The following is a 20,124-nucleotide window of genomic DNA, read 5'->3' as shown; positions in this document are numbered from 1 at the left end:
AACAACCTCGTGGATTCAATGGTTGGCAGCCCACAAACATGGAAAGCGGTAAACAGCTCTGTAGCATACGTAATGCGGGATCTTCGACAATCCGAACGTATGAGAGCTGGAGCGTCGTAGAGAGAACCACCCTAGGAAGCAAAAAAAAAAAAAAAAACGCAGTATGTAGTCGCAGCAGAGCAAAGACACAGTCGCAACATAGTTGCAGAGACGAGAACGATGTTGCCAGGTGGCTGCAGGAGCAGAAAGGAGAAGTAAGTGGAGTCCGAATGAGTTAAGGAGAGGCAAGCGGAGGCAAAGCATGGTCTTCTAACAGTTACAAGGTCGCTTAAATCAACAACTAACTACACATAAAAATAAAGTCAGTGACGTCGCATTTGGCGGCCCCTCGTAAAATATTTACGATTGAACATAGTGTTTATCCGAAATGGCTTCACCAAATGCACGAAAGAAAATATAATACAACTGTTGTAGAAAATGTTCAGGTCGTGACGTGGGACAGCTCCAAAAAAAGTTCGCGAGTCGAACATATACCCCGAGCCCTCTAACCAAACAATTAAACGCCGGTTTTGTGTTGTATTGCGCTATATTCAGTTGCACAATTTGTGGGCATATCGATCGGTTAGATCGGTTGGCTGAAATCTTTATTTCAATGTTAATTCAAATTTCTCACATGTTTCTATTTTATCTTACATTTGTGTTTTTCTCTCCTTTTCACGTCTTTCCTGCTTGCCTAATTTTCTGTGACTGACGCGCCGTCATAGCGGGCCGCCGCTCTGTCATAAGTGCTAGCAAAGACAAAGTAAATTCTAACTGTTCTTCTTCGAATGAGAGAGAATAAAAACCAGGGGCGCGTTGGGTAAGCCTTTCTACTGGCGCGGGGCGGCAATTAAGCCTGCACCGCAACATTCCCCACCCCGTAATTCACCAGCGTCTTCGTGCGGTGGATTACTCTCCAAATTCAGTACGGCCAGCTTCACTGTTGGTCGCGTCACAAGTCCATCTAATGTGCGAACGACTGCGCTTCGCACCTGTCCGTCTTTCCCACGATGAACGTCGATCACTCTTCCCTTTGGCCACGTATTACGTTTAGCGGCATCGTCTACAATTATCACCACGTCACCTACTGCTACCGGCTTGAGCTGTGGTTGGAACCATTTCGTCCGCCTTGTGATCGTAGGTAGATATTCTCTTAGCCACCTCTTCCAGAAACGGTCGGCAATTTGGCTGGCAACACGATACCCTTTTGCGAGTTGCGGCCCAGACTGTTCTAGTGAACCGCTCTCACGTAGGCCACTAGAACTGCCTTTTAGAAAATGCTTCGGCGTTAATGCTTCCGATTCGGCGCTATCTAAAGGCACATACGTCAGAGGCCTTGAATTCAAAATTTGCTCTACGTCAGCAAACGCTCCTCTTAACTCCTCTTCCTTCAGGCCGGCCTTTGGCAGTATTTCTAAAAGTATAGATTTAGTAGAACGTACCAGTCGCTCCCAAACGCCGCCCATGTGCGGTGAACTGGGAGGGTTAAACTTGAACTCCAACGTTGGATACTGCTGTTCCACAGCTGAAGTTGATATCCGTTCTATGTGCTCCTTCAATACGCGGCTGGCTCCTCTAAAATTTGTACCATTGTCCGATAGTATGGTACGCGGCACCCCTCTTCTGGCTACAAACACCTTCAATACGCAGAGAAATGAGTCGGTTGACAGTGATGTAGCAATTTCTAGGTGTACCGCTCGGGTCGTAAGGCATGTGAATAACACACCCCATCTCTTCTCGTGCCTGCGGCCCACTGCGACTTCAAATGGGCCGAAGCAGTCCACTCCAGTAAAGGTGAATGGTTGTGTGTGCGGCGATAACCTCTCCTTTGGTAAATCGCCCATCTTTGGTGGCACTGGTCGGGCCACTCGTATACGGCACGCTACACAGGCGTTCGCGACTTTTCTCACTAAAGCGCGTAAGCCGGTTATCCAGTACCGCTGTCGTACCTCGTTAACGACAATTTCATTGTGCAAATGGTAATTCTTCCTGTGATAGTACTCCACAATCAGAAACGTTACTCTATGCTTTTGCGGTAGTATAATGGGTCGCTTAGTGTCCATAGCTACTCCTTCAATTCTGTCGATTCGTCCTTTGATACGTAGCACTCCTAACTCGTCCAGGTAAGGAGTGCACTTAAATAGCTTACTTTTCCTATTTGTTATGCCATGTCCTTTGTTTAGGCATCTGATCTCTTCTGGAAACTCCTCTTCTTGGCATGCACGAATAAAAACTGCATCGGTTTCCACATCGCGGTTTATAGCCAAAATGTTCATCAGTTGTTCTCCGCAAGGCCTCTTACATATGCCTTGCAAAAAGTTTAGAACTCGCTTTTGTACCGCCCGTAGCTTTTCCAACGTTCCGAATCGTTCCGGATCAGGTGTGATGTAAGCCAAACTAGAGTTCCCTTTGACTTTCTCCTCGTGGTGCAAGATACTTTCACTCGTCTTGCTCGGGCCCTGCTCCATGCTAGGCCATTGTGTCTCTTGTTCATACAAGAATCTCGGGCCAACAAACCACCTTGAATTCCCGGTCATGTCTGGCATCTTTGTCCATTTCGTGCCATCGTCCGCAACGTTATGCTGGGTGGGCACCCATCGCCAAGATAGCACGTCAGAGTCTTCCAGAATTTCTCCAACTCGCAATGCCACAAATTGATTGTATTTGCGGGCATCTGATCTAATCCAGCATAAAACGTCCTTAGAATCCGTCCAGAAAATACGCTGACATACTGTTACTGAGAGTTCAGGTTCGATGAATTTCGCCAGCCGTAAACCTAAAACAACAGCCATCAGTTCCATCCGTGGTATTGAGACTGGCTTCAAGGGGGCCACTCGTGTCTTAGACGCTACCAGGGAACAGTGGACTATTCCATCCACTTCTGCTCGCAGGTACACAAGCGCCGCATAAGCGTTGATGCTGGCGTCCACAAACGTGTTAAGTTGTACTCGTCTTGCACAACAAACCTTCGGCATGCACCTTGAAATCCTCACTTCGTTGATTTTGGGTAACAGCTTCACCCAAATTTTCCAGTCTGCTTGGTCCTCTTCCTGAAGAGACTCATCCCAATCCGTTCCTGCTCGCCAGATATTCTGCAAAATAATTTTAGCACGAACAGTGAAAAAGCCAAGCAATCCAAGTGGGTCAAAAATTGACATAACCACACTTAACACAGTTCTTTTGGTCGGATAGTCTTTCGATGCTCTTTCAAGCAAATCCGGCTTGACTACATACGTAAGTTGATCTGTCACGGGCAGCCACCACATGCCTAAAACCTTATCTTGCGTTTTTTCAAGGAATCCCACCTCCCTAGGCACGTCTCCTTCTTGGTTCTTGAGCGCTCTCACTACGCTCGCAGAATTCGAGGTCCAGCGCCTCATGTTGAATCCACCCTCCAAGTGAATTCTCTGCACCTCCATGGCCAACTCCGTCATCTCGTCTTCGGTGTTTGTCGACTCGAGCCAGTCGTCGACAAACGTGTTTCTACAAATGGCCGCAACAGCTCTTGGAGATTCTTTTCTGAACCGCTCTGCGTTGCGATTCTTTATGTAATTAGCTAAGGCCGGCGAGCAGGAAGCCCCGAATGTCATAGCCTGCATCACGTACGTTTCTGCCGCCTTAGCCGAATTTCCATTGCGCCATAGAAACTTCTGAGCCGTCTGGTCCTCTGGGCGCACTCTTACTTGGTGAAACATCTCACTTATGTCACCAGCCACTGCTACTGGTCGCTCCCGAAAACGTATTAACACGCCAACTAGAGAAGCCAGTATATCCGGGCCCTTTAGCAAGACGTCGTTCAATGACGTGCCGTTGACTTTCGCAGCTGCATCCCAGACCAGCCTCGTCTTGTTCTTGTTTGGGTTAGTGACTGTAAATATAGGAAGAAACCATGAACTTTTACCCTTACTTTCCGTTAATCTCCGGATGTATCCCTTTTCTTCATAGCTTTGCATAGTATCCAACATAAAGCTTTTAAGATCGATGTCCTTTGCCATTTTCGCTTCTAAACACTGAAGACGCCTCATGGCCATTGAGTATGAATCCGGTAGATCTACTTTGTCGAACCTCCATAACAGTCCAGTTTGCCAACGTTTGTCAATCGGGCAATAACTTGTGGTCGCCTCCATAATCTGCAACGCGCGCTCGTCGTCTTTCGATCTCAATGGCTTACTTGGCACACGTGTTCCCGAGGACTCCATAGCAAAGTATTCTTTCATTGACGCATCCAAAGCGCGCATGCTGCTCGCTTCATTGCACTCACATATGTGCAATATGTGTGAGGACGCTGGAGCGGCGTCGCTGTGCCGGCCATACACAGACCAGCCCAATCTACAGCGCGCCGCGACCACGTCGTCTCCTTCGGACTCCCGTATCTCCAAAGGCACACAAACTTTCAAATTATCCAGACCAATAATTAAGCTTGCTTTTACGTTACAGTAACTTAAATTTGGTAAATACTGTAGATGCTTTCTCGATGTTACCAGTTCGTCGGTAACTGTTTGCGTAGGCAAGTCTAACTTACGTACCGTGCGCAAACTCTTGAGTTCAAATTGCGTCGCACCTTGACACATCGACGACACTCCGACACTCACATACTTGGACGCGCTTTCCGTTTGAGTGACTTGACTGGTCCACTTTAAGCACAGTTCTTCGGCCGGGCCATCTAGTCCTAACTCGTCTGCCAGAGTTTCTTCAATCAAAGAGCAAGCGGCTCCCTCGTCCAGTAAGGCATATGTCGCTAAATTTCGCTTCCTTCCGTATAACATAATTGGCATATATCTGAATAAAGCCTTACTTGTTATATCTCCATGGAATAAGATTGGTGGATGAACTGGTTTATCATCCTTATTCGTCTGCCACTGCGATTTGCTTTCCTTGTAGTTCGCTGTCTCGTGGATCAACGAGTGGTGTATCTGCCTGCACCCATCGACACCACAACTTCTTTTACTTTTGCAATTCCGTATCACGTGCTGATCAAAACAACAATAGCAGAGCCTCTTTTGCCGCACGAACTCCTTTCTCTGCTTTATGCTCATTTCTCGAAAGAGGCGACAGTCTGCTACGTTATGACTCCCTGCACATTTGGGGCACAACCGGATGCGTACTTCTTGTGTTTTCGATTCCTGACTAGATCCACTTTGCAATACGTTGTGCAGAAAAATTCGCTCTTTGGTTCTCTTTGCTCCATCCTTAGCTGGAACTGTATACGGCGTAACCATTGAGGCACACATTGCAATGCCAAACAACCAATTGTCAAAGATAGACAAGTTAGCCACACATCCAATTAGAGTCATTCGGTGTCTTCCCCAATCGAGTTTCAATTCTCCCGGCAACTTCTCGACGAGCTCGCCTAGTAAAGCTGGATCGTGCAGATACTCTTTAAGCCCAATTGCGACCAGTGTCGCGCAATAGTTCTGCACTGCCAAGGCTAGCTGAATAACCGAATCCAAATTATTTGAGCGTGCCGCTGGTTCTTCTCTTAGTTTCCTTTGAAGGCTCGAGTGAATAATCTCCGGTCTTCCATAAAGCATCCGTAACGTACCGATTGCATACGGCACCGTCTCTGGACACATTAGCTTTCCTCGAACGGCATCCCAAGCCGCTCCTTTTAAGCACTTTTCGAGCCGAATAAGATTCTCTTCGTTACTAATTCCACATCTTTCAGTAGATTGTTCGTAGTGGCTTATAAACAACAACCACTCTTCTGGCTTACCGGAAAACACGGGTAAGTCTTTGTTCAGTACTTGGCGGGCCGCTATCTGTTCCGATGACAATAAAGTTTTCTTGTGTCCTAAATCCGTAGAGTGCACTCCAGGGCTTAACGTCAAGTGTCCGGTAGCCGGCAGTTGGATTCCAGGTCCATGCTGCATTCCACCCGCGTTACTTTGTCCTTGGGTCCACAATCCGTTATGAAGATTAGCTGTATTGGCCAGAAAAGGTAGACTCACTCCTTGAATAGTCGATTGCGCCAACGCAGGTACGGACCACGGAGCTAGATCTATTTTACTGGGCCGTTTAATTGCCGTACCGTTTCCTGCGTGACTCTCGAACATTCCATTAAGAATCGTTTGTTGCACTGACAAACCGTCGCCTCTGGATGGCGTTGACATCGTTGGTGTATCAGTTTCTCTGTCGCTTGAGACCGCTCCATTCTCAGTCGCCTCAGCGCCGTCTTCCTGACTCTCAGCGCTAGGTTGAACTGGTACTCTATCACTGTTGCTCATTGCATATGTTGCGTAACAATGAGGTTATGTTTGCCTGTTTGCACGTGGTTCACTATCTCCCTCTCTTTTCCTCTCTCAGCGAGCCGGCATGTACTCGTCTGCCGCGGTCGCTCTCACGAAGGAAGCTTCTGGAAGATTCCACGTTCACTATCTCCCTCTCTCTTCCTCTCTCAGCGAGCCGGCATGTAATCGTCTGCCGCGGTCGCTCTCACGAAGGAAGCTTCTGGAAGATTCCACTCCAATCCACGTGGTTCAGAGATATTCAGACTCTGCTAATATCTCTGGAGCCAAAGAAATAAATATTTCAGGATGTAGAAAATGTTCAGGTCGTGACGTGGGACAGCTCCAAAAAAAGTTCGCGAGTCGAACATATACCCCGAGCCCTCTAACCAAACAATTAAACGCCGGTTTTGTGTTGTATTGCGCTATATTCAGTTGCACAATTTGTGGGCATATCGATCGGTTAGATCGGTTGGCTGAAATCTTTATTTCAATGTTAATTCAAATTTCTCACATGTTTCTATTTTATCTTACATTTGTGTTTTTCTCTCCTTTTCACGTCTTTCCTGCTTGCCTAATTTTCTGTGACTGGCGCGCCGTCATAGCGGGCCGCCGCTCTGTCATAAGTGCAAGCAAAGACAAAGTAAATTCTAACTGTTCTTCTTCGAATGAGAGAGAATAAAAACCAGGGGCGCGTTGGGTAAGCCTTTCTACTGGCGCGTGGCGGCAATTAAGCCTGCACGGCAACAACTGTACTTTTGTCACAAAGAACTAAACAATTCAAATTGGCGCCATCTATCTTCCCCCAAACACAAGTATTTCCCAACAGGATCTCGAGGGCATACTTAATGAAAGATCACCTTAAACCTTAATTGGAGGTTGAAATGCCAAACTTCCCTTTTTTGGTGATTCAAAAAAAAACGCCCGGGGTATGAGTTATTTGATGCTACAATTATTACCAGATTCAATGCATTGGCTTCTGGGGGTCCAACTTTCTTTGCCCGGGAAACCTTCTGCTACTGATTTTGCACTTTATCGTGGTATTCAAGATGAACTTCCGTGAACTGCATGACCTCGACTCAGATCACCTACCAATTCTTGTGGACTTTGCCTCTAAACTGCTTCAAAAACTTATTGAGGATGTAGCTGCTGCTGCCTCACCAACTACAGATACCACACTCGACTCTCCGTTAAATAACCAAGGCAATCTTCCTGACCACATCAAAACCCTGCTGTCATATAAGCGAAAACGCTGGATAAGACTAAGGATTCCGCTTAGAGGTACAATTGGCAGAGCGATTTGATGCTTTATTGAAACAAGCGGACTCGGCAGACAGATCTGAGTACCTACTCTGGCTTACCAGTAAACTACGTAGGCAACCTCAGCGTCGCCATCCAATTCGAAATGCTTCTGGTGCTTGCCTCCTGGATGATAAGGACCAAGCTGAGGTTTTTGCAGGGCATCTAGAGCAGCAGTTTTCTCCAGGTCTTATTGCAGACCATGCAGACATAGAAGAGACGGAATTAAGTTTACACTCTCATGTACTTGAAGATGACGCCTGTACTAAGGCAAAGTTTTAGAGCAAATTGGACGTGTAAACATGATACCGATCCAGATCTACGTGATGTTGCATTACTGCTCCGCTGGGAAAAATTGGAACTTTAAGGACGCGGCATGACGATTCGATTGCTAATTGGGTTCGTTTGATAATATAGGTTGCTGTTGTAATATTGGTTTGGTTGGCCTAGTATTAGTTTAGTTTTTAAGAAAAGCACACTAATCTTTTTAATTGTTTTATGATTGATTTTATTTTATTAGATTTTAGTTCTTGATTTTCACAAGACCAGCCACTTACACGTTTCGAATAGGAAAGAGGAAGTAAAGAAGACAGTGTGCCCGTACATTTATTTTTAGGCTCTTCATAATGTTTAACAATTTTTGCAGGCTTACATAACGTCGCTATGTTATGTTATATAATACGCCCCCTCAAAAATTACATTATATTAATTTTCAAAAAAAAATCAAATAATAATTCAATTTCTGTGACTGGTGCGTGTACTCTGTGAGGTACTACAATATGATCGGACATTCACCATTAAGATTGGAAAAACCCAGAAAACCAATTAGATCATTTATATCATTTAAGCAAAACAAACATTATTTTCATTTCAAAAAGTTACGATTTTTTTTTTTTTTTTTTTTTTTGTATATTTGGTGTAAACTACCTTCAGTGGCAACTTAACCTAGCTTTACATTTAAGGAAAAAAACTATAGATCACAGGTGATATTTACATACGATGAACAACGTTACATTAAAAATTTACAATATTACATTTTTACAAAATTTACAAGACAGATTATTTGTTCATGGGACTTATTAGGGAGATCCGTTGGGTGGTATCGCTTCAGTCTTCTCTTCCTAGGTTTGGCAGTGCGACGTCTGGCTAGACTATTTGAGTGACCACCGAGGCGTTGCAGATACTTTTCTGCATATTGCTTCATAGCATCACCCACCTTAGGGACGCCCAGGTCCCTTTCAATATCCTTGTTTCGTATATACCAAGGTACGTTGGATATACGCGTTAGAATTTTTGATTGCGTCACACTTATTTTAATAAAGTTGGATGTAGCAGCAATTCCGTATATTTGTACTCCGTATTTCCAAATGGGGCTTAGTATGGCTTTGTAGATTGTCACTTTGTTGTGTAATGACAGTTTATTTGTAGGTGCGAGCAACCAAGCCATTTTCCTTGTTTTTGCCATTAAAGACTGCTTGACCATGGTAATGTGGGATTTGAATTTTAATTTCCTGTCCAAAATGACACCCAGATATTTATAAGAGCTCTTGTGCTGGATTGTAGAACCCATCATTGTGATGCCTCCTCAGGACAAGGGTCTTGTTGCCAAAGTAACGGTTGCACACTTGCTGCTGTTTACGCCTATGTTCCATTTTGAAGCCCCGTCTTGAAAACTGGACACATATTGTTGTAAAGCTTCAGTGGCACAGGTGATGCTTGGGCTTCTGGTCAGCACTGCAGTGTCGTCTGCATACGTAGCTATCAGCACATTATTATCGCCCAACCTAGTTATTTCTGTACTGGTGGGCATATCAGCTGTATATAACATATATAGCGTAGGGCCAAAAACGCTGCCTTGCGGTACGCCTGCACATATGGGGCGCTTTGAGGGTTTGACTCTATCAACAACAACTCTGAAGTTTCTACCTTCTACGAAACTGCGAACTAGTTGGAAAAGCTGCGGCGTTAATATGGATTTCAGTTTAGATAGGAGGCCATCATGCCACACCCTATCAAAAGCTTGCTGAATATCCATAAAAATGGCAACTTGTTACATTTTATGCTCCATAACATCCAGAGCGAAATTTACGACACAATGAAGCCGTTCAGGGGTTCCGTGACCTTGCCTAAATCCAAACTGCCACTTTTGAATGGTTTCAGTTACAGGCTTTAAATTCATAATTCGGTTGAGGATCACCCTTTTTGTCATTTTTCCCAACGCTGACAGCAGACTTATTGGTCTGTATCCATTGACTTCAGAGTGTGGCTTTTCCGGCTTTGGGATCATGGTGATTAGAGCAGTCTTCCAACAGTTTGGGCAGTGAGCAATCCTTAAGATACTGTTTAATAGCAAGACTATAAACAGTAGAGCTCTTTTTGGTAAAAGCTTCTTGTTGTCAAGTTGATCCTCTCCAGGGGACTTCTTGACCTTGAGGTTCTTAATTTGTTGCTCGACCCCTTGCGGCGTCACTGGATTTGCTGGTAAAGACATCTGAAACGGGATTTATTGACTAATCTCTACAGCCGCTCGCGTCTCTGCAGATGTAAAGTTAAAAGGCTTAAATCTTTCCTCTAGACTGTCTGTAAATACTTCAGCTTTCTGCTGACTGGAGTAACACCATCCTCCTGCTGGATCTTAAATTGGAATTTTCGGGATAACAACTCACTTAAAGCGGCTAGTAAGCTTCCAAAGAGTAGTTAAAGTTAAAGGATGCATCTGGCCCAGCAGCTTCTAAGATGTCATCTATATTTCTCTGTTTGATTTTCGCGAGAACCTTTTGCAAACGGATTGACAATCTGGTGTAGATCTGATGGAAGCGATCATCACCGGTTCTCGCATATTCCTTTCTTAGTCGTCTTTTCAGGCGTAAGAGCGCATCAGCACTTGCCGGGAGAGAAGCGTTTCGTTGTCTTGGTGGGCATGGATTGGGTGGTGTAGCATTTGAAGCAGCGCATTTTATGTTTCTCATGAACATTGAGACTGCATCTTCTATGTCATCTGGGCTGTTGATGTCAATGTTAAGGTTAATTTTGCGTTCCAACTCATCTTTACGCTTGCAGCTTGAACAGTGGGACTCAACGTAGGTTTATTTTGGACATGAGAGATATATGCTCATATGAAAACAGCAGATCCACTTTTGGAATTTCCACTGGGATGATTAGCATAATATTGGTCAAAACCTGGTAAGTATACTCGTAGTCCTGGGCGCATATGTGTTTCTGTAATCAGCATTACATCTGTTATTTGCACTTAGAAAAAGACGAAGTTCTTCGATGTTTCTGACCAATCCGCGTGCGTTCCACAATCCGATTTTGAGATTCGTGTTAATCATTTAGATATTAGCTTCTGTACCAGATCACGAAAGGCTTTGTTTGCCTTCATTGTTTCCTGTATGAGCTTGAACATTTGATCCATTCTGCTATTGAGATCATTAATGGCTTTTTCTTATACTCGAAATTTACTATTGAAAGGTTGATCTTCAGATAAATCTGCCAACCTGGTTCCATCTTGGGTTAGATTTACATTTCTAGAAATCTCGCCAAGAGACCTAGTCACGTCAGCATAGGAGAAGCCACTCCTTGGAGCTGTATTCGACTTGTGTTGTGTTTGGATAACGAGATGCTTTTGCGGGAGTCTTGCAACTTGCTTAAGATTTTTGGTTACATCGAGCCTGACTGGACATTTTTTGTAACTGGCTAGGTGGTCCTCATCGCAGTTAGCACAATTAGCTTTGTCTCCATCTTTGAGGCCGCATTAATGGGACTGCCTGAGCATATGCCACAAACGGCCTTTACATAACAGTTGTTTTTCGTATGCCCAAAATCTTGACATTTAAGGCATTGGACAAGATCTCTATTGCGATTTGCCTTTAGCACTGTTACTCTATGCCTTCCAATTGGAGTAATTTTAAGAGCCTCCGCAACGTTTGGTGACTTTTTTTAAATTGACGAAAAACATGTTTTGTCTAGTTTTCGCATTATTAACATCTTCATCATCCTCTTCATTGATTTCAATGTTGCGCCAATCCGGTTTCCTAGGCCAGTAGATATTCATGACTGCGTCTCCCTGGTCAGTAAAAGCTCTCTCGATTAATTTTGTTGGTACATTTGGATGAATATCCCGAATGATTAGCCTGAACGGAGCATCTTTTCTCAGCTGGTGGTGCCAGAATTCACAGTTTTTTCTTCGTTAATATATTTACCACAGCACGAAAAACATCGGAGTTTTTTGTATATATTCGAGAGACGCCGAACCTGGATGTGCGTATGTCATACAAGTCGGCTGGCACTGTAGAATTTAGGGTCTCTTCAAGTTTGCCCATGTTTCCAACTTGTGGAACACATATAGCAGGAGGCTTGGGCAATGTGCTTCGCCTCTGGTCATTATCAGCAGGTTCTTGACTGCCAGTTTCTACTTGCTCAAGTTGATCTTCAATGTCAAGATCCATCACAGCATCAGCTTCTTCAACGAGCTCTGCGAAACGATTATTTCGGAGCGCAGCCGAAAAGGTAGTAGCAGTTAAATTTCTGGAGAGTTTTTGTAGTTGTTGTTTGTTATGAGCATCTGAGCTAGTACTCTTTTCTTGTGGTTTTGAAGCTTTGTCGCCTGTTTTTTGTTTTTTACAAGGAGGGGCTCTCGTTAACACGGGGTTGCTTTTTGATCAAACTTATGCTTGTAGCATCAGCAGAAGATGTTGCAAAGAGGGAACATGAGCTGCGAATTATGCTATTTGCCATTAAATAATTCGGTTTACTGCTTCCAGTTGAAAATATCATAGTACTGGTTGTCATAGTGCTTGTTGTTGTTGCAATCAAGTTGACATTATAATTTAGCCTATCACTTGACTCAAATAAATCATTGGCCAAGGTGGCTCGCAGCCCTGCAGGTGTTTTGTACTTGATTTCCCTCATCTCCTCACGCTCAGACAGCTTATTTCTAAGCTGGAGCTGATCAGATGAGTCACCTAGCATCGTTGGTCAATTCGAAAAATTGGTTGTTTCAAATTTGCGTTTGCCCAGCATCAAGAACCGTTTGCCTGCAAGAAACGGTAGCAAGGGCGGTACCTTTGTCCGTTTTTTATAGTTTTTGCGTTTCTCTTTTGACAGACATCGTTGGACAGTGCCCAAAACAGAAAATAGTTTCGTGCAAGATAAGCACACAGAGTACAACTTGAAATAATTACACAGCGCGATACGTCCGTTTACTTCGAAATCACACGATGAATGAACGTTAAACATTATTTTAAAATGAAAAATCAAAGAAGCTAACATCGGCTATGCCGAAGTTTATATACTCTTGCAGTCCTTGGTAATAATAATTTTACATGTTCAAAATTTGTTTTCTGCAACTCAATTCATCAATATACAAACAAAACAATTTTACTCTCATATATGTAAATTTCATAGCATACTCGATTTTTATGAAAATGTTTCTTCTAGTTCTTCTATTATATAGTGGTCCGATCCTTATGGTTTTCATTCTTTATTTTTGCCGGGTAATAAAAACCCCCGAAAAAAAATTTCAGCCCGATAGCTCTTAAGACGTCTGAGTAAAACGCGTACGCACAGACGGACGGACAGACGGACATGGCTATATCAACTCAGCTTCTCATGCTGATCAAGAATATATATACTTTATGGGGTCGGACACGTCTCCTTCTGTGCTTTGCAAACATCTGATAAATGTTATAATACCCTCTGCAAGGGTATAAAAAAACAAAAAATTAACTTCAGTTTAGTTTATGAGATTTTGTTGAATTGTAGATTTTGTTACTTTTGATTTCTCAAGGCAGTCCCATCTTGCCTCTCAGCTCCATGAACCTTCCAGTAGATAATGGTTTTATAAAAATATCAGCCAGTTGATTTTCTGTGGGACTACTCAATAGAATTATTAGATTATTTTCTACTTGCTCTTTGGCAAAATGATATTTAATATCTATGTGTTTTGACCGCTTATGACATGATGAACCACTGGCTATGCTTATACAAGAAAGAGAGAGAGAGAGCTTGAAAGAGACTTCAGCCATAAGACTTTTCTTAAAGCTTCAAACAAGGCCATATACTCTGTTTCAGTATATAACGCCGCTACTAAATTCTGCCTTTTTGTATTCCAACAAATAAGATTTGAAATAAACATTTTAAAAAGATAACCTGTTGTGCTTTTTCTATCGGTTTCATTCCCACCCCAATCGGAGTCAACATAGCCAACGAAAACATCTTCAAAATCAATATTTATACCCTTGCAGAGGGTTTTATAAAATTGATCAGATGTTTGTAACGCACAGAAGGAGACGTTTCCGACCCCATAAAGTATACATATATATTATTGATCAGCGTGAGAAGCTGAGTTGATATAGCCATGTCCGTCTGTCCGTCTGACCGTCTGTCCGTCCGTCTGTGCGTACGCGTTTTACTCAGCCGTCTTAAGAGCTGTCGGGCTGAAATTTTTTTTCGTGGCTTTTTATTACCCGGAAAAAATAAAGTATGAAAACCATAAGGATCGGACCACTATATAATAGAAGAACTAGAAGAAACATTTTCATAAAAATCGAGTATGCTATGAAATTTACATATATGAGAGTAAAATTGTTTTGTTTGTATATTGATGAATTGAGTCGCAAAAAACAAATTTTGAACATGTAAAATTATTATTACCAAGGACTGCAAGGGTATACAAACTTCGGCATAGCCAATGTTAGCTTTTTTTGATTTTTTTTTTTAAAATTTGTTTCATGTCAATGTTTCCTTTAAGATACCTCAGAACCCTTTTTAAACCTTTCCATAGTTCTATATAATTTTTATACCCTTGCAGAGGGTATTATAAAATTGGTCAGATGTTTGTAACGCACAGAAGGAGACGTTTCCGACCCCATAAAGTATATATATTCTTGATCAGCATGAGAAGCTAAGTCGATATAGCCATGTCCGTCTGTCCGTCTGTCCGTCGGTGCGTACGCGTTTTACTCAGCCATCTTAAGAGCTATCGGGATGAAATTTTTTTTGGGAGCTTTTTTTTACCCGGGTGAGATAAAGTATGAAAATCTTTGGGATCGGACTACTATATCATATAACTCTGGAACAAAAATTTTTGCAAAAATTGGAGTTTCCCCATGAAATTTACCAATATAATAGAATTTGATATAAAATTTCAGATCCCAAAATTTGACCCTGATCGGATAAATAGAACACAAGTTACAGTCTATATAAATCGGTTCAATCGCTGCCGGCAGCTCTGCTTGCTGCCTACTACGTCATCATCAAATCAACAGAGCACATGCATACACACACAGACGCAACGCTACATAAACTGTATGTGTATGCGTGCGTTGCTTTGCTTAGGGAATGAGGGAAGAAGAAGAACAAATTGTACATAGTATGAAGAGTAAAATTGTTTTGTTTGTATATTAATGAATTGAGTTGCAGAAAACAAATTTTGAACATGTGAAATTATTATTGTCAAGGACTGCAAGGGTATATAAACTTCGGCATAGCCGAATTTAACTTCTTTGATATTTATTAGTATATCTACTTAGAATATTGACGGTTGCAATATCCGGACGAGTACAAAGCATTATTATGACAGGATGTATCCGAGAGTTTAGCTTTACGTATCTTTATTAGTTTAGTTCAATTGAGTGTTTTTACGAATAATTTTTTTTGTAGCATAGTTTTTCTTTACGGTTAGGTTAGGTATACAATGGGTGAACTTTATTAATTGCACGACCGTCTTGTTCAACCGTTTCCCTTCGACTGCCTCGCTTGCTCTCTCTCATAACTCTCGCAGATTTGATAATCGTTCGCTCTCTGAGAAATATGCCAGAGTGGTCACAGAGAGAGAGAGAGAGAGAGAGAGAGAGAGAGAGCCTGCTACAACTCGGCCGTCCTAACAATATAAGATCTCCTGATCTTACTGTTTATATACACTATACAATTCAATCTCATATACACTATACAATTCAAGCTTAAAATTTAACATATACCATTATAAAATATACTTGTGTTATTTCTTTTATACATCTCCTATCCATGGTTTTATGTTTTGTCCACTCCATACTCCTTGATATGAGTTTCTGGAAAGTTGGAATCCTTCTACAACTTTTAATAAAAACCTATCATTCCTTAGAACCTTTTGTATAACGTATGGCCCCTTACTTTTTGGGATAAGCTTACGAGATATACCTGCTGTGCTGTCAAAGGTTTTAACCATAACATTGTCGCCTTCTTTATACTCTCTTGCTGAAGTTCTTTTGCTGTTGTAGAGCCCTTCGTTATATTCTCGTGATCGACGAATGTGTGAAGCTCCTAATCTTCTTATCTCTTCTAATTCTATTGGGTTGTCTGTACTATCCAATTCTTCAACCTTTTTTTTAAATTCGTCTATAACGTTTCCTCTTTGAGGTATTCCAAATTACATTATGAGTGCTCTACATCCTCGACAACTGTGTCCCAATGATTTCCTTTGTCTGGTTCTGCCAACTTTGCTATCATAGGTCCCATACTTCGATTTAGCCTTTCTACTTGCCCGTTGGCTTGCGGGGATCCTGTCGCTATTTTCACATGTTGCACACCCTGACTATCTAAAAACGCCTCGAATTCTAATGAAGTGAAACAACTACCCAATCGGACTCAACTTCGCTCGTTCTTTTGGAAATATAAAATATCGGATGCCACTTGCTATCCGCTTTCTTCTGTAATAAGGCCGAGCCAAAACACAAAGTGCTTGTATCGCAATGCAGTTCTGTTTCGTCTCTCTGATCGTAAATTGACAATACAGGTGCCTCAATAAGGTTCTGCTTAAGCATTAAGAAACAGTCTAGTTCAATCTTTGCAAATTTAAACTCTTTATCTTTCTTCATTAAATCATATAAAGGCTTAGCTATTATTGAGAAATCTTTTATAAATCTTCGAAAGCATGAGCATAATCCTAAGAAGCTCTTGACCGCATGTGTTTTGTCTGGTATTGGGAAATTTTTAACTGCATCTAAGCCCTTATCATCTGCATTAATTCCATTCTCCGTAATTTTGTAGCCCAGGTACTTTATGCTTGACATAAAAAATTCGCACTTATCCGTTCGCAATCTCAATTTGTTCTGAACTAATCTTTCAAAAACTTCTTCTAACGTTTGCATATGATCCTTTATATTCGCACTAGCTATCATGATGTCGTCCATGTAGACAAGGACTTCTCCCTTTCGAATCATATCTTCAAAAATTCTGTTAATAAATCTTTGAAATACATGTGATGCGTTTTTTATCCCCATTGGCATTCTTAAAAACTCATATTGCCCAACTAGTGTAGTGAAGGATTTGCGTTCTCTTCGTCAACAAAGACATGAAAATATCCGTTCTTCAAATCTAATTTTGAAAAGACCCGTTTGTTTACTAGTCTGTCCAATAAGTCGTCAATTAGTGGCAGGGGGTAATTGTCTTTAACAATAACCTTATTTAATTTTCTAAAGTCTATGCATAAACGTATATCACCAGTTTTTTTCTTCATGATTTCATGAGATTTCTGGTGTTTCTGGTCTATGGGCGTCAATATACTTGTTTCTAACTAATTGCTGAAATTGGCGACACGTTTTATACTCGACATCCTTACTAATCACATATTCTAAATCTAAATCGTCTTCGTTAATGTGGCAAATCTTTAGCATGCTCTTGTCAAAATCCTCTACCAAGTACCATTTCTCTTCATTGTTTCCTAGTTGTTCTCTGGTTTCTCCTATGAAAGTCTCGTTTGTTGGTCTTAACGCCACTCTGGGCTGTATCTTGTGGTTTGCGATCAATTTTTGTGTTTTTGTCTGTACTACATACTTATTTTCTTGTCTCATTTGTTTAATTATCTTTAAACATTTTTTCATTTACTTCTTTTGCATTAACGACTTCTTCATTATGAGTAACATTTTCATTTACATTATCAAACTCTTCGTTCACATGTTTATATATTCATTAATAAATTTGTCGTTAACATCTTTGTGTGCATTAACATATTCACATACATTAAATATTTCATCAGTTTTGTCTACCTTTACATTAATATTCTTGACTTTCATTTCTGATATTTCACTAACGATTTTGTCTTCTTTTCCATTACAATTTTCAATATCTGTGTTTCTATAATCGTTATTCTTGTCTTGTGTTGCTGACGAGTCGCTTGTGATGATCTTACTTAAACATTTACATTCTTCTACTATGGCAGTCTTTAAACAATCTAAATCTAATTTTATACCGCATGCTTCCAAAAAATCCCTTCCAATAATAGCGTCGCAGCTCATAGACTCGTCGGAGACAATAACTAAGTGAAAGTAAATTTTATTTGAATTTTTCATAATGTAACATAATGTTTTTCCAAAAATAATTACCTGGCTTTCATTAATGCCGTGATAGGGTGTGATAGGGTCGACTGAAGATATTTCCGCTTCGACGGGCAGGAACTTCTTCTTAATTATAGAGATTGGACTCCCCGAGTGTACAAGGCACGCTACAACAATGGAATGATAAGGAATGTCTACAAATTGGCTGGTTCCAATTGACCGCAAACATAACACGAGCCACGGGCTCGAATCGGCTTGTTGCAATCCTTCCACAAATGTCCTTTAATGTTACAGTTGCGGCAACGTAACTCATGGCGTCTGGTGCCCGTGTTTATGTCCTTTGTAGTTTGCTGAGCGACATCAAGGTGTACCCCAGCAAACGCCTTTAATATTTGTCTAGGACTGGTGAAGCATTGGATGCGCGCTTGTGTGCGCAGACCTTTGTCCGGGATGTTTTCGATGACCTGATCCAAAAGTTCCTCATCGTCGATGTTGACTTGATTAGCCAGCATTAGCTTATCCTCCATGTATATGGCAAATCTTTCGCTTGGTTGCCATTTGCGTTTCTCGAACTGACGGCGCATCTCAGACTTAGACGTCTTTTCACCGAAGGCAGCTGATCGCACAGAGCTGCTACCGGTTCACGAAGTCGAGAAAGTTCGGCATGTAGCCAAGATTGAGCATTTCCCTTCATTTTACATATAAAGAGCATCCGCAAGTGGTTGTCGCTTAGATTATAGACTTCGCCTATACTCCTCAATTGAGCTGTCCATCTCTTAGGGCACGAGGTACCATTGAAGTCAAACAAAATTTCTTTGGCCAGCGAGAGAGCCATCCCTGGAGCTTCGATCACGGAGTTGCCAGCGTTCAAGTCATTGGTGGTGCCACTATCGAAGTTAGCTGCCGAAGAAGCTGCTCAAACAGCCGTCGAACCGACGAGAATTCGCATGAATTTACCGTTTCTTGTTGCAAGGCGTCATCATCATTGACGTCGCTCTGGCGTCGTGATACTTGTCTGGGTAATTGCTTTGGGTGAAGCAATTCTATGTCATTCAGATCGTGACCTGAATAATCATGTTCGTCGTCCATGGGTGGTGCGCTGCCACGTGTCTCGATTGGAATTTGGTTTAAACGGAGCACTAGTTCGGCTTTAGGACCACTTGATGATTCAATTGATTCAATTGATTTCAATTGATTTACTGAATAATCAGCTATATTAATTTTGTCACTCATTATGTATATGGATAAGGACCACTTCTGAAGTTATGACAGGATGTATCCGAGAGTTTAGCTTTACGTATCTTTATTAGCTTAGAACCAATACACGACCGCCTTGTTCAACCGTTTCCCTTCGACTGCCTCGTTTGCTCTCTCTTATAACTCTCGCAGATCTGATAATCGTTCGCTCTCTGAGAAATATGCCAGAGTGGTCACAGAGAGAGAGAGAGAGAGCCTGCTACATTATGTACATTAAACTTCCATTCAAATTTCGACAAGGAGCATCGTTTGTGTCGTCTGAGTTTAACATTTCATCATTTAGTTTAATTCGAAGTGGATTATTTACAGGTTTACATTCCTCCATATTAAATTTACTTAAAACCCTTTTTATATAGGCAGATTGGCTTAACAATATCTGATCTTGGCATATTTCAATTTTCATTCCAATGAAGTGTCGTATTTCCCCCAAATCTGTCATTCTAAACTTTGTCATAAGGTATTGTTTGAAACTTCTCATTATTTTTAAGTCTGATGTCGCTATTACTAAATCATCCACATATAATAACACATAAATATTCTTATTTATATTACCTTGATCTTGAACATATATACACGAATCAACAGGAGAATTCTTTGAATCACACTTCTTTAGCGCTTGCTCAAACACTTGAAACCAGCACCTTGCTGCTTGTTTGAGCCCATAAATTGCTTTATTCAATTTACATACATTTCCATCATTGCAAATAATTCCCTCAGGGAATTTCATATATATTTCTTCCTTTAGCATACCATTTAGAAATGCCGTTTTAACATCCATATGATGTACTTTAAAGTTATATTGGACAGCAATAGATAACACAAGTCGAAGACTAGGAATTCTAGCAACAGTAGCGAATGTTTTATCATAATCTATTTTATATTTTTGTGTAAAACCGCGTGCAACTAATCTTGCCTTACAACTAGCTGGATTTCCCATTTCATCATGTTTTAAAGTAAACACCCACTTACTATCTACAATATTCATATTTTCA

The 20,124-nt window shown here is 41.5% G+C and overlaps 1 protein-coding gene across 1 annotated transcript; it reads right to left on the bottom strand.

Moving 5' to 3' along the window:
* Positions 1-869: 869 nt before the first annotated feature.
* Positions 870-6,263, bottom strand: LOC137572177 (uncharacterized). Its single transcript, XM_068283943.1, has one exon. The coding sequence runs from the start codon at positions 6,261-6,263 to the stop codon at positions 870-872; it is 5,394 nt and encodes a 1,797-aa protein (XP_068140044.1).
* Positions 6,264-20,124: the final 13,861 nt, after the last annotated feature.

The sequence above is a fragment of the Drosophila tropicalis genome, unplaced genomic scaffold (assembly GCF_018151085.1).
Source record: "Drosophila tropicalis isolate 14030-0801.00 unplaced genomic scaffold, ASM1815108v1 contig_258, whole genome shotgun sequence".
In the NCBI taxonomy this organism is placed as follows: Eukaryota; Metazoa; Arthropoda; class Insecta; order Diptera; family Drosophilidae; genus Drosophila; species Drosophila tropicalis.
The sequence above is the reverse complement of the archived record's forward strand: the minus strand, read 5'-3'. Positions and strand labels throughout refer to the sequence as shown.